General features: G+C 34.1%; 1 protein-coding gene and 1 non-coding gene across 3 annotated transcripts; one reads left to right on the forward strand and one right to left on the reverse strand.

Annotated features, from left to right (window-relative positions):
* LOC18601036 (protein NUCLEAR FUSION DEFECTIVE 4) lies at nt 4,670-8,755 on the reverse strand. 2 transcript variants are annotated; one of them, XM_007031841.2, is made up of 3 exons: nt 8,193-8,755; nt 5,620-6,551; nt 4,670-5,518 (listed from the first exon to the last, which is right to left on the reverse strand). In XM_007031841.2, the coding sequence occupies exons 1-3, from the start codon at nt 8,526-8,528 to the stop codon at nt 5,011-5,013; spliced, it is 1,776 nt and encodes a 591-aa protein (XP_007031903.2). In that variant the 5' UTR covers nt 8,529-8,755; the 3' UTR covers nt 4,670-5,010. The 2 variants fall into 2 exon arrangements, with proteins under 2 accessions (XP_007031903.2, XP_017975556.1); XM_018120067.1 differs by having other exon boundaries at nt 5,620-6,558; nt 8,193-8,295.
* TRNAS-UGA lies at nt 14,813-14,893 on the forward strand. Its single transcript has one exon. It is a non-coding gene; the product is annotated as a tRNA-Ser (tRNA).

The following is a 16,318-nucleotide window of genomic DNA, read 5'->3' on the forward strand; positions in this document are numbered from 1 at the left end:
TAGGAGCCTCAATATGTGCATTGGATCACAGAATAAATTTAACCTAGATTCTTGCTTTGTCTTCTTTTTCTGTTTTGTTTTACTGCTGCTACATTGAGATCACCTTGCAAGGAGATTCTCTCTTCAGCAGACAATAAGTACTCTTTGAAAATAATTAATTCTTTATCATGTCTTTCTCTTCTGGTGCTTGTCATTGCAGTACTAGCAGACCTCATTTAACTCGCTTACTTCCTGCCTTTATTTTCCAATAAAGTATTTCATTAGTTGGCAAAGGGTAAATGCCATTTTAGCCATGGAAATGGAGAAGAGAAAAAAAAAAAAAACATGTGACTTAGAACGGAAATGTTGCTTTAAACACATGGCTGATGGTTGTATCTATGATTTCTTTTCACACTTATTTGACTTTTCTAATTCCTGCTAATGCAATATTTTCGAGGAATTTATGTTTAACAAGCAGGTCATTTAGACCTTTATATCTTGTAAATCAAGATTCGAAATATCATTTAAGCACCAAATCATCATGTCAACTTCAATGGCGTTGCGTCTTAACAGGAAAATTATTAGCAAATTAACAAATGATATACCAGTCCAATTGCAACCGACTTGTCAAACTTTAGGACAGTTCATTTTTCATTTTTTAGGTTTACAGGTAATGCAGTTGAAAGCTAATGCCTATTTTCTTCAAAAATTTTGCAATCGGATGAAATAATAATATGGTTTCTATAAAGATGAGGCAAGCTCATAATTTTTCAATGTCTTTAGAGATGTTAATGGGTAAGGTATTAATTGTTTTTGAGTATCCTACATTGAGTACCCAATTATTTAATGGGGATCCAAACCCTATAAGTACTCAATTAAATTTTAAAATTGTTATATGAAAACTCATATAAAAATATCCTTAGTACTACCCGTTCAATAACTAAACTCGATAAATATTCGATTAAAATAAACTTAAAATCAACTTTTATGTATATTATTATTAAAAATTAAATTAATAAATTAAAATTAATTCATAAAAAATATTCAAGTTTAGAATTAGAACAATTAATGAATTGTAGTAAGCATTATATTAATCATTAAAAATTTATAAACAAAAATAATATATGCATAACTAAAACTTAATATTTAAAATTATTGTTTATAATCGGGTTTGGGCAGTGATCACCTTAACGCAACTACCCAAACCCATGACTGGTAGTAGCTTAAATATTAAAATTTAAAATCATATTTAAAATAATTAATGAATTTTAATAAGCATTTCATTAATCATAAAAAATTTATAATTAAAAAATAATATTTAAAATTATTATTTATAATTGAGTTCGAGTGCCGAACACTTTAAGTTCACTCTCAAACCCTTGACTGGTAGCAACTTTATTACCCTAACTTTACCCAAACTCAATTATAAAATTTCTTACTTATATTTAATTGGCGGCTTAGATAACATAAGATACTCAGATATATTAACTCTCCAAACGGTATAAGAAGTTCCAAAAAATTCCATGAACAAACCTTATCCAACAATCTCAAAGCGTGAAATGAACACTACACAAAGCAATCCAGTCGCTAAGCAGCACTTGTTTACATCAGATGAGGTGCTCTTTACCAATCCAGCATCGAAACCAACTGTGACTAATTTTGCTAAAAACCAAAGTAACGTTAGAGCAGCCTTCATCACAGCAATGAGGAGGCTTGGAAGGGTGGGAGTTAAGACTGGAAAAGCGGGGGAGATGAAGGTAGACTGCACAACATTCAATTCTTGAAGGGAAGATATTGGCATGGAATAGGAGCCTCAATATGTGCATTTGATCACAAAATACATACAACCTGGGTTCTTTCTTTGTCTTGTTTAAACTTCTGTTTTGTTTTACTGCTGCTAGATTGAGATCACCCTGCTGGGATATTCTCTCTTCAGCAGACAATAAATATTAATTGAAAAGGATTAATTCTTTAACATGTGTTTTTTCTTCTGGTTCTTGTCACTGCAGTCGTCATTTTCCAATAAAGTATTTCAATAGCTGGCAAGGGTAAAGGCTAGAAATAGAAGAGAGAAAAAATTCATGTGACTTACAACGGAAATGTTGCTTTCAACACATGGTTGATGGTTGTATCTATTATTTCTTTTCACACTTTTTTTTGTCTTTCCTACTTCCTGCAAATGCCATGTTTTCGAGGAATTCATCCTCATCAGACAGATCATTTAGACCTTTTTATAACCCTGTAAATCAAGATTCAAAGTATCATTAAAGCACCAAAGCATCATATCAACGTCAATGGCCTTTTTTTAAAAGGTAAAATTTAATATTTCATTGAGAAGAAAGAGTACAGAAAATTACCCTTCTAACCCGGTAGTGATACAGAATCAAGCAAAGAAGGCAAAAAAGACCACCTTTAACCTTGATCTGCGTGTAACTCAGATGATACATAGCAACTCTGGTTGCACTTGGGATCAAAACAGGTGCTTTTTCACGGGACATCTCGCCTGTACGAGAGAAGTCCAAACCCTGCAGCCGACAGACATGATTCCAACCAAGCTACAATCAGCACCATCAGGTTCAGCTTCCCCACCCCAGAAAAGATCCTCCGTACAAAACGTAGTTGACAAATTCCACCTCCTTCATCAGAAACCGAAATCAGACCTATGCCTTTTGCCAAAAACCTATGATGTTCCTCCCTTAAGCAACATTTCAAGAATATTCAAGTGTCTTTATAATGACCGATAACTTGATCCACACCTCTCGAGTGGGTGATATGGATGTCATGAACGAACTAATTTGGGAGGATGATGATGTTTTGGGGCAGATTGATGAGAAAATGTTCATAGATTCTCCATTACACATAACAGCTTGTTCTTGGAAAACTCGTTTTGAAATGGAGATTAAGTTGATGCATTCCTTTGTCAAAAAGTTAAACAAGTTTGGGCTTAACTCCATGCACCTGGTCCTGATAAAGGGATATTTCGAGTTAATGTTTTTATTTCTACATGCTGGTTCTGATTTTGTTTGTGTCAAAGGAAGTGGGGCTTACTCCTTTACATTATGCTATCAAGCATATAAACATTCATGTCATGGTTAAATTCCTAGTCGTTTGTCCAAAGTCTATTAAAGATATGACGGTTGATGGGAGATTGTTTTGCACATTGTTGTTCAAATAACATGATAGAGGCTTTTGAAGTTCTGATTGGATGGTTTCAGAGAATCTGCCACAAAGGTGCCTGAAAAAGCCTCTAATATACTTGTTTGAGCAGCAATGTGCAAAACAGTCTCATATCGAACAGTCACAGTTTCAACAGACTTTGGCAAGCCATGGGTGTCATGATAACATAATGTAAAGGAGTAAGGCACTTTATTTTTTTATTTTTTTATAATTGGAGGGGAGGATTCAAATCCTACTCTTTAGGTAAGAGGATTATGCACCAACTAATAAAATAAATGTTTGGGTGCAGCCGCTCTATTCCTTTGACACGAACAAGATCAGAATCAGCGTATACAAATAAAGACACCAACTGCATGTGATTAGGCCAAACTTGTTTAACATTTTTGCAGAGGAAGGCATCAAAGGTAATCATCTCCATTGCAAAACGAGTTTGCCCAAAAAAAACTGCTATATGTAGAGTAGAATCTACGAATATTTTCTCATCAATCCACCTCATAACATCATTATCCTCCCAAATGAATTTATACTGATTGATGAGATTTTTTTATGGGTTTCTCTCGTTCTTTTTGCTGATGAAAGTTCTGATTTTTATCATCTACCGGTTGATGTGAATTTCCTGGATGTTCTTTCGGTTTTTTGCTGTATAGGCAAGTTCTGCTCTCCTGCCTTGTGTTTTAGTTTTGAGGCCATCTTGTGCAGATCTTGTGTGGTCCTTTCTGCTTCTTTTGTACAAGGAATTTTTTGCACTTAGGTTGTTGTGGGATGATTGTTGGTCCTTTAATGTTTTGTAGTTGGGATTTCTTTTGATCTCATCACAACCTGAGTCTTGAGTCTTGCTGTGTATCATTGGTCTCTTGATGCCTTTTGGCTTGATCCTTGCCTCCCTGTGGGCAACTTTAGTAGAGCTGTTTATTTATGGAAATCATATTGCTAATTTTCAAAAAAAAAAAATTCATATTTACATCACGCACTCAATAGACCTAAATCAAATGAAACCCGAAACTACCACATGCTCATTTGATTGGTAACTCTAAAAGGAATGAGAAAGAAACATTGAGCCAGACAAAAGGATGAGAAAATATGTCAGGTTGCCAGGCTGGGCACAAGAAATAATAACGTCAATTTCTGAAGGTAGATGTTCTTCAGTTGGTAGCTTGGTGCTTCTCTCTTGCAATGCTGGGATTTTCTTGTTGATTCTTTTACTGAATCCATGGACGGATGGAACTTCTGAAACACTGAGAGTTCTCTGTCTTCATTCCAGATTTTGAGAATAACCAAGCTGGCTCTTATAAAAAGCCACACAGGAAATGAGGACTCCATACAAAATACCCAAAAATGAGAAAAGAAAACGAAAAGAAAGTGTCACTTGCATCCCTTTGAATTAAAGATAGTTTTCTCAAGCAATCACATCTCTTAATGTGCTAAGGTTGGCCATACATACAGGATAGACTACCATTAAAGCCACAGTACTTTACCTGTGATCAAAACAAGCACAATCACCATGATCAAAAGATGCAAGTTTAATCTAGATCACCTCTCGTTGAAAATGTCAAAAAAGTTTCATCAACAAAATCAAACTCAGTTCATATAAGAAGTGAGAAATTGTACAGCACTTGAACACTCAAAGCAGAATCTTTCACAATTAAAAATGGTATCACTAAACTAGATTACGAAGCAAAGAATATAATCTAAACTTGTTTTAGTATCGGAACATGCTCCTCACCAACATCTTAATGGCAATACTATTATCACAAATTTAAGGCAAACACGTACAATCTCAGTTTTTGTGCAAAAACGCTTGCGTTAAATGGATAAAATACTCATGAAAGTTCCTCCTAGTTCTCACCCTAGAAGTCAAGTGCGAGATTTTCCATAAAGGTGGGCATAAACAGTCTTAGTACGATACACAAGTATCATACTTAAAACAGCTGCAATGACGCAAAATCCTGACATAATCATGGAAGTCAGAAAGAAGCATACAGAGCCTTCGCACTTAAGTGGTTCATCCTGGGCAAACATCCCAGAGAAAATTGAGCCTGAAACTGGCGGCTGGATATGATGTTGCTGAGCTTGCTTCTCTGCTTCACGGTCATAAATACTGCTAGCAATTACACCTGAGAAGACAAGTGAACCTGCAGGATTTGCCAGCGTGAGGAAATTGTACAGGGCCCCAAACTTTTTCAAGCCAAACAACTCCGAGGCAGCAGCTGGCACAATTGCCCAGTGGGCACCATAGCCAAGCCCAATCAACAGAGTACCAATGTAGATTGCCCCAGGCCATCCCATAGCAAAGAAGACATGACCAACAGACATAACAAGCTGGGCCACAGCAATAGCTACTGGCCTTGGATAAGCATAATCCCTATACAGTGATGTCACAGTAGAAAGGTGAGAAAAATGAGTCAAAATCATTATTAAAGTAAAGTCTATGAGCATCCAGGTGCAAATGATATCAGTCTGTACCTCACAATAATCTCTGAGAAGTAACCTCCACCAACACGACCAAGAAAGTTCCAAATGCTAATCATGGATACAAATATATGAGTATTATTATACCCTAGAGATTGGCTCATCTGACCAAGATTATCTATCACTGTCAACCCTGATCCTGAACCTAATAGAAGAGAGAAAAAGATAAGCCAAAAGTCTGCTTTGATCAAAGCTTGCATCAAGGTAAAGTCTTCCCCTCTATGAGGACCTCTCCTTCTCTTCACCCTTACTGCTCCTTCAGCAGCTGCTTGAAACAGTTTTACTTGCAACTGAGCAATTCGCTTTTGCCTTTCTGATGCTGGAAGCAAGTCTACTTCCTTTGGTTTCTCGTCTTCAACCTCACTGAATATTATTTCATTAGCATCATGTTCAGATTTTCCTGCTTCTTGTTGCTCTGGCCTTGGTAGAAGAACCTCCTCTGCTGGATCTCTAGACTCTTCGCAGAAACTCAGTATAATGGGAATAGCTATGGGAATGAAAAGAAGAACGAACAAAATCACTGTAAAAATTGTGACCAAAATGTGGCTCACATCAACAAGATCTTCCAGAAGCAGGACCCCCATCAGGTAAGCGGCCAATAGGAGGCACACACCATAAATAAATGTAGAACTTAAACCATCAGATGGCCGCACTTGTCTGTGACCTCCAACAGGTCTGATAATGAACATTAGAGCAATAACTACCATTGCTGGCCCAACCGCAACCATGAATATTAAAGACGCGTGATCTGGGAAATTAATCATTGTGTATATCTGAGTCAAAATAGCACCACTCAAACCAGCAAAGCCCTTGAGTATTCCTACCACAGGACCCCTGCTTTTGGGAAAGTTTTGCACACAAGAAACCAGAGCGGCTGTATTGAAGTAGGTTTCACCATTGTTTCCCACAAATATTAAGATGCACATCTGCAAACTGAGATGTGTTAACAATCTAACCGATGTGAGATGCTATATAATATTAAAAATTTCTAAAGATACACAAATTTTTGGACCAAGTTAAAAGGAACAGCATGAAATGATCTTAGTAACATGTGAAATAAATCAATCACCTTCATTTACCACCTCAAATCCACATTTGATCTTCCAGATAAAAGAACTAAATAGATTGGTATCCATCTAATAAATTTTCTCGAATAATTCAGGATCAGATCACCTCAAGTCCTTTCTTCAACAGAACATGGCAATCTTAAACTTTTATCCTAATTTATGCTTCTTACTTTGACATTTTTTGAGATTTTAAAACATTTTTTATGAAACCGCATGTTTATAAAAACAATATATAAAAAAAATGATAATGAACCAGAAAGTGGTGAATCTGAATTCTGAAAGGATTTGATATTAGCACAATCAAATATCATAGATGATGTTGATTGCAAGCTAGCCAGCCTGGACCTGTGATGACAGCCCATTATTGTCATAGCTTATATTTGAGGATGCTTACTTAAACCACCAGAAAAACGGAAGCCCCTATTCTCCCTCAAGAGCTTTAAAAGACGGAAATACCGTGCAACTCAGCCATATCTCTTATTCTCCATTATCAACTACAATAACTGACTACTTATTTCGGCATCTGTCAATTATTTTAGCCTAAGCAGAAGAATGACATGGCAAGAAGTTTGCATACTGTATTTTTTTCTTTCTAATATAGTTTTTGTTTCAAAAGTTCAACCTACATGTTGTGATACAGTGAGACATTAGGTATAATTAAGAACAATTATTATATGGATAAGAGGCAACAAACCACAGAAGTTAGATGGGGGATTAGAGGTTCGTTGCAACCTAGAGGTTCATGAGACAGTCAATAACCAAGAATAGTTAAGTAACCAGCTCATATACAACTGCATCACTAACCAGAATGACTTATCAAACTTTTTGAATCGACAATGACAAGTCTAAGAGTCTTAAAACATCACAACTGCCAGAAATGCAAGGCTGCTGAACCAAATAATATGTTTTGAAAGGGAAGAAACAGCAGGGGAGAAGGGAATAGGGGGAAAGAACTGCACAACAATAAAACAAAATAAAGAAACTAGTTAATTTGCCAATGTTGTCAGAATAGGCAAACTTAAAACCATTTCACAATCAATACAGCATTGATTTTAATTTTGTAAAATTACAAGCAAAATCTGTTATCAGATGGATATTGGATATTCCTTTTAATGAATTCCTCCAATCATATAACTCAAATGAAACAGAAAAGGAAAAAAGAATCAATCATCAAAATCTTAAAATGATCAAATTATGACTCAACAAAAATGGCTACAGTTCATATGGGATTAAAAAGACAAAATTTATAAGCAGAAAATATTACCATATGGACCAAAATGCTCAAAAAGAAGAAGAAACAGAGGATCATAGCATTTCCAAGCAAACAGAAGAGAAACAGAAGAACTGAAAAAGACTTACGAAGTGACTGAATTAAATCAAGTATTCAACATTATCAACTACCAACCAAGATCAATCAACACAAGAACAAAGACTTTCAGATTTCAGCCGTCTCATTCATGTTAATATTACTGATAAAAGAACTTATAAATTGATACTCACAGCCCACAAAGGCAAAACTGGAACTCTCCCAGTAACAATCAGCCAAACCCAACCATAACCAACAAGGTTCTGCACAGCACCAACGAGCAAAGCACCCCATAGAGGCAAAATCTCAGACAAGCTCCCAGCTAAGAACCCAACACTATCACCAAGATCTTTAGCCACACCTAACTTTGCAAGCTGCCTTTGATTATAATTCAAAGAACTCTTTATCACAGGTGATATGCTACCAAACAAATACCCAATCCCAGCACAAGATTGTATCCACATTGCGGCCACAAAAACCAGCCATCTGTTATTCACAAAAGCCTGAAACCTTTCTTTCAATCTTCCCATTCTGCAATTCTTCAAAAAACCACAAGAAAACAGAAGGAAGGTGTTCTTGATTGAGGTATTGGCTTCTGTTCTCAATCCAAGTTGAAAAATTATGGATTTTTAACAAAGACAGATCTTTTTTTAAAGAAGAAAACTTTGTGGGCTCAATACATTTATGTGCAAATGAACAAAAGAGAAGGGTGAAGGATAATGATTTCAATGTGGGTGTTTCTTCGGTATATAATTCAACATGGCTGCTGGCCGGTGCTGGCATATTGCATAATTTTATTCTAAATTCCCGTGAATTTCGGTCTATTGTTCCAGATATTTACAGGAAATGCCACTGTGGTAAAGTGGAGGATGATGAGAAAAATTTGACATTGATTTGATGCCTCATTAGTACCATAATATCTTTGAGAGACACGTTGGGAACTGTTTGTTTGATTCTTTCTATGGCAGTTCCCGTTTGATTTTTCTGTTCTTCCATTTGAGGGCCTGGGGTGTGACACGTGGTATATTTGGAAAATAGATGGTTGAGATTAGCTCCTGTGAAACCATTTTTCATTTTCTCCTAAAATTTTCACTGTCACAACAGGAAAAGCACAAAAATAGTATAACAAGGCAACCTTTTTGGCTTAAATAATAATAAAATTTAAAGTATATGTGTTTTATAATTAAAGTTTTATATTTTTATCATATTTAATTAAGTGTTTGTTTATATTATATCCAACTGTCTATTATGAGAAAAGAGCTTTTATAGCATATAATTGCTCTATACCTCCTATTATATACGGGATTGGAGTCTTGCTTTTTCCTTCCGTGAACAACATACTAAGAAAGTATTGCATAAAGTAATCTCGTGTCTTTGGCAAAATGATGCTTTCCCAACATTCCTTATTTGGGTGGGATTACGCAATTCTCTTTTATCATTCCATTAGAGAATTATAGAATCCAATTGTTGTGCACTTTATTCTAATTGAGTTATCTTTATTTTTAGGATATATATTATATGCTATGATGCAATTTGTTATTCAGATTATTAGTTATAAATATGCTTTTCATTTTTTATTTCTTCTTTTTTTTTTAATATAATGATATTGTTGAATTTTTATAACCAACATTCAACTTAAAATCAATTGATTATAAGTGAATAAAGCTTTTGTTATATCTAAGTTCTCAAAATATCTGTAATTAAGTTACATGAGATTTTTTTACCATTGTTTCAATATTTTTTTTTATGCGTAGGATAATAGATTTATCAAGTGAAAGAAATCATGAAGAGATATAAAGAGAGTCAATGAACGAGGGAGTTAATGAACGAGGACGACATTTACTGTAAATATCAGATTTAGGACGTGTATTCAACATAAAATTAATTGCTAATAAATGAATAGAACCTTGATAGGTATATCGTCCAAACAAATGGTGCCAACCGAATTAAGGAACAAACAAAAGGAAAAAGAAGAATCTTTTCCCCTTTCTTGTATCTTCTTTCTTATTAGAAAGCTGAAAGGCCCTGCAACCAAATGGCCATAGCTTTTCATTAGGATGTCCTTTGTAAACCCCAGCAATTCTGAGAGGGATATGACAGAAGATGCTATGTATCTGCTGCTTAGAGAGGGTATTTTCCATTGTCTGTGGGCCATGAATTCATCTTTTACTGTCGGTTTCAATCGTCAATGAAACTTTTTCTAATCAAGCTTTCACCATTTATCACCTAACTTGCTAATAAGATTCTCCCCAAAAAAAACCTAAGCAGATTCAAGTATATATTTTTATTTTTTTTTTGTTTTGTCTGTCACCTCAAAATGGTGAAAGTAGAAAATGAACATCTTAGTGTATAGGACAAGCAAAAATAATGTTTTGTATTGATTCCATGAATCACATGGCAATGGTGATTCTCTTTTCTTTTTTTTTTTTGTTTTTGCTTCGGTACTTCTCTTTGTCTAGGTTTGAATAAAGTTAGAACCTTGAACCTTGACTAATTAAAAATCCCATGTGATTTTAAAGTCCATAAATTCAATAACTTTGCCCTAAGTGTGACCCCAGCACGTTTCATGGCAGGAACTTTTTCAATTAAGGTAGGTATTCTAGATATTTAGATGTTAAGATTATGGGGTCCTTCAATCAGCATGATCATATATTTAAGAAAAGTTCTTAGTCATTGCTATGATAAGTTTGACTTTTGATTGTATTTTTCCCAATATTACTGTTAAAAGTCTTTTTAATTGCACCCTTTTTATTTTTTTAATAGTGTATTTATGAATTTAATTGTACCTTATAAATTTTTAACAGTTTTCTAAGTAAAAATGCAGTTGTAAAAATTGCATATACACCAAAAAAGAATAATTAAAATTCAAATTAATTGTAATGCAATCAGAGAAATGAATTTCTAATAAAAGCAAAGATGCCAATATCCAAGCTTTGCTAAACTTTTGTGCATAGTCTAACGATCTTTTTAGATTTTTAATATATTTGAGCAACATCCCTAGATATTTATTTGGATCATATATATTATAAAATAAAGCTGTTTCAAGCTTTGTAATAATCGTCCTGTTGTCCATAAATACAATAAAATATCCCCGTGGGAAACACTTTGAGGTAGCAAGCATTGACAGGTGACATATAAGGACCCCAGGAGTTTCCATTGTTTTGTAGATTCTGTCAAAGGCATGGGGGCCAAGGCCAAATAGATCGCTACCAAAATCAATGTCCTGGATGGAAAGGCCGTAAGTTCTTCTATTGCGTCAACTTGGCTTTCTCTTGTAGATAACTCTTGCAACCGAGGGTTTGTGTTTGAAAAATACACGTGTTGCGGTTTGAGACACTGTCGAGAAATGGCTTTTCTAGCAGCAAACAGCCGGATGCCTCCAAAGGTAGGCCATCTACCTTCTTATCCATCCAGACTAAGCTAAGGGGTTTCCTTCTTATCCATCCTGACATTGAATTTGCAATTTTAAGGTACTCTGGACTGATCCTGTTATTGAATATTGACACGAATGCTAAAAATATGTATACATATATATATATGCTTCCCAATACAATTTTAGAAAACTAGCTCAAATCCAAGTCATATCTACTTCCCTTATCACTAAGCATAAAACATTTCAGTTCTATCAACACAAAACTTTGCTAAAGATATTTGCAAAAGAGTTGGATTCTCTAAGAGTATGAACAAAATCAACCTTTCCTACAATCATCTTTAACCTGTTTATTTTACTGAAAATTCTCCATTTATCGCATGATTTTAAGCTCGTGCATGTTACGCATCCAGGATAAAGCTACTAATTCTATTTGACTGATGAGTTTTTTCACTTGGGCGTTAGCTTGTCAGAACTTTGTATTTGTAGAACTAGTTAGTTGTGAGGTTTGTTGACACTTTTTTTTTTTTGTTCAAACCATTATTTTCATAGTTTGGTAATTTTGTCTGTCAAAAGCACTTGTATTTCTGCTATAATCTGGCAATAAGTAGCATCAATCAGTGGTTTGAGTCGGTATTCTTCAACGAGTTTGGGAGGTGATATCGATATCAGTTTTGAACAAAAAGGAAATTGATTTCCTCATAATTTTGTCTTTGAATGTTAATTTTCTAGAAACAAAAACATCGTCGTGATCATGTCCAACTTGTTTCAGCACGTTCCTCCATGCTCACCACACATATTTGATGCTTGAAATTTATTTAATTTCTTGCTACGTACTTCAATCCCGTGAACAGTTTAAAGACAAATCTTGATCAGGTAATGTAGCTAATAAAATATATATTTTTTTGGAGCAAATTGCTAGTAATATATATATATATTCCCACCAACCCACTACAAAATCTAACACCGATATTCTGCAAATCAAAAGCAAAAAAAATAAAGAAATGGACCATCATTGATTCAATATTTGAACTTGTAATATGGACAATCAGGGAGGAATATGCTCTTTTGCAAAACTAAGATATAAGATTTGGATATTTTTTGAATGATTGAGTTTTTGGATTCTTTTTTTTTTAATAAAAAAGATATAATGTTAACACTCGAATATTTGATTTATTATTTTTATAGTTATAAAAAAGGATTCAAATCCACTTCCCTAAGTCTAAAAAATAACGATATAATATTAGAAATATTCTTTATCAAGCTTACATTAGTAAATTTCATTTATACTTGTTATGATTTTAATTTTTCTTACATGATATCTTGTGATTTTTTTTTAATTAGCATTTTGTAAATATCTTTTTTCTAATTAGTAACTTGTAAATAATTTTTATTCTCATAAGAAATTAGACTACTAAATTTGCCCAATAAAATTACTAAAATATTTATATATTTTTCACAAAATTAATAATCTAATTCTTTATGAAAATAGAAATTATTCACATAATGTTAATTGATTAAAAAATCACAAAATGTCATCTAAGAAAAATTAAAAAAAAAAAAAAAAACCATGTCTAGCTTTTTAATTTTGATCAGTGTTGATTTTGACCCACCAGGCTGAGGGAGGTTGGGATCTCCCTTTCAAGACTTGCTTTTGGTTTTGTGGTACCACTTGAGAGATAGGAATAGCTGAAAAACTAGTCATATTAGCACAAAACTCCAAAACGGTAGAAACTAAAACGATTTTGAGAACTGATCACATTAGGATGAATGTAGAGCATGGGAGTTAATCAAATGAAACATCATGGCTAGCTTTTGTTCTTAGCCAAAAGGAAGAGTTCAAGCTAACCTAACTTTATTTTACATCGTAAAATATTTTGATTAGAGATATTTTATACGTGGTGATAACACGAAGTTGTCATGAATGATGTATGATCTTCTATCTTAATGTAATTATTTTATCGAAAAATGTATTGTGTGTAGGCATGTTTTGGATGGTCATTCATATTTGAAACGTTTTTTTAATTTTTGTTTTTTATGTTTGTGTGTAGACATAATTTTTTATCTTCCTAACGAAATTTATAATCATCTGTTATTTTATGATTTTCAATTAAACTTCTTTGATTGAGAAAATAAATGAATAAATTATCTTGTTTATTGATTTTAAAGCACTAAAATTTAGAGAGGACACAAGTAATTGATCAATAATTACTAGGGATGAAGTCGGGGAAAATGGAAATTGACATTTTGTACATTTAGCCAAACATTTTCTTGTCGAATGTTGATGATCTTAATGACTGAAGGTTTACAACTCTTTAATAATTTCAAGCTGTAGCACTTCTAGGATTGGTGTGGCTGAAATTGCTTGCTGATATATGATGGTACTTTGGTGCAATGATAGGTAACAATTCAGGTCTTTGTCTCTTCAACAAGATGTTAAAATAAATGACCTGACATATGGGTCTTGGGCAAAGAAAATGACATTTGGTAATTTGTTCTTTGAATGTTTATTCATAGTAGTGTTGAAACTTATAAACATGCTCCTCCAACTTGTAGCAAGGCTACAAATTAAATAGAAAACATAAAGAAAGAGGGAAATATTTTGCAAGCTCAAATGCTAGTTATCCCTTCACTATGCCTAAAGCATTAAATAGAAAAAAATGATTCATGAGAGAGTTGTTATGAAGCTTATTAAAGGAATATATCTCAGTAGTGTATATGTTATCTACTTTAAGTAAGAAACTCATATATCAACTAATGAACTAAATACTTGAGTGTATATTCAATTATCATATAAGATTTTGACAACGTTTGAAAAAAACACAATCATAAAAGTTGTATATATTAGTAATAGTTACATTTCATTTATTATTGTTAAAAGTAAGAAAAGTACAACTAAAAATTTAAATAACAACACTTTTACAGTTCTAGTCACGCAAAAAATATATGTTAAACCAAATAAATATAGTTAAAGCCCAAATTCATTATAATAGGTCAAATCTTAAATTAGAAATAACTTTGAGAGTAAATAAGTAAAAATAATAGTATGCTTACATATGGTAAAGACAAGAGTATCAATCACAAGACATCACAAACCACCAATATTAAATAAAGCATGGGGATTGAATTTTGTAAACCGAAGAGGAAACAAATGGGAAAAAAACAAAAGATAAATAAAGTTTGATATGAACACTCCACAAAGGGTTGAGCTATTGGATTTATTTAGTCTTTTGTATCAAACATATATGTGCTATTATAGCATCCTTTTGTTTGAAGAGCGCAAATCTATGTCTATCCATGTTGGTAAGACAAGATCTTCACCCAACCTTGTCTGTTTCTTTTATATTTTAGTATTATTGCTATTAAGTTGACCAAGGGGGTGCAATCAAAGTCCATAATTAACCGGTTTATATCCGGTGCCAGTAGCCGCTCATCGACATGATCGTCGATATGTCCGAGTGGTTAAGGAGACAGACTTGAAATCTGTTGGGCATGCCCGCGCAGGTTCGAACCCTGCTGTCGACGTTCCAGTTTTTAGGGCCCAGAGTTCAGCCCAGCCACGACACTTATGGGCTGTGCCCAGTCCAGTATTTCACATATGGACAATGTGGATGGTCCTTGTTTACACTGACTTGCCTTTTCTTTGTTAGCTGTTGGGGTGCAGATGCACATTGGGTCATATTCAGCCAGCAAACATCCCTATCCGTTTAAGATAGAAATGGACAGTTTCTTATGTTTGTGAGTTGGTGTATCTTTTTTCTGAAGCAAAGTTGTGAATATTACCTGCAGAATTTGGTGGTTTATCATATGATTTTATAGCCTATTGATGTTTGTTTAATTTGTTGATTAAGGTTATGCAATGAGAGGCAGTCTTGTCTCCATTTTCTTACTGAACTCATACATCCACATGCTGACATTCAAATTGGGAAATCCTCAACCTTTTGACATATCAAATATCAGCAGGCTTCTGGCTAGTGGCACTCCTCTGGTCATCCTGGAAATTTACCTTTTGCTTCCTTCTCTAGGTTACTTGATCTGCAATTCGGGAAGTATAGTTATCCTGGTTTGCTTTATTCCATTTTGCTTTATATACATACGGTTAAGTAACTTACTTTGTTCTCTATTCCCTTTTGCCTTACTAAACGACTGCATCTTGTTGCTAACATAAGCCCACAATACCAGTTGCAGTCCAAATAAAACGGCACAAATAATAAAATTGTGAAAATTATATGCTACTGATTGTGGTCCCTCATCTCACATCATATGTAAATATGATACCAGTATTAGCAACTTAAATTTAAGCAAGCTTTAGAAAATCACATGACTTAAGCTTGAAAAAAATAAAGAATTCGGGTAACACCATCGGGTATCTTGCCTCCCAGAATCCATCTCTTGCAAATAGTCACTAAGCAAATTGGATTTGCAACCAAAGCATCCTTAATTATACCATCGAAGCTTAAATTATTGATCAATTGGATAAAAGTAATCCTAGGATGTCAAGAAGGCTAACCATATATACTTTATCCTCGCCGTGGCGTGATCATGGGGATATACCCATAAGGGCTCTGCCCCAGAATACTGATCTTATAAGTAATCAAAAGGGGATTCTTGAACACCACTATTCCAGGAAGCTTCTTGCAACAAATCTAAAGCCTCTGAAGATTCTCACTCCAATGGATAAATTTTGATTCCAGACATAAAAATCAACTGAATTAATCCATTGCGGAGCTTCTTGTAAAATCCGCTCATGGACAGAAAACGTACTTGAGAGTGCTAAGGGAAGTTCAAATATGAAAACAGATTTGCCTGTTGGGATTGGTTATTGGGTTACATCATATTTGCTCAGAAAAGAACAAGCAATGCACAATTGTCGTACCACATTGAGTGTTGAAGGCGAAGTTTCCTTTCCTCCAAAGTGCCTGTCATAATTGTAAGTGGAGAAAAGTGTGA

The sequence above is a fragment of the Theobroma cacao genome, chromosome 4 (assembly GCF_000208745.1).
Source record: "Theobroma cacao cultivar B97-61/B2 chromosome 4, Criollo_cocoa_genome_V2, whole genome shotgun sequence".
Classification (NCBI taxonomy): Eukaryota; Viridiplantae; Streptophyta; class Magnoliopsida; order Malvales; family Malvaceae; genus Theobroma; species Theobroma cacao.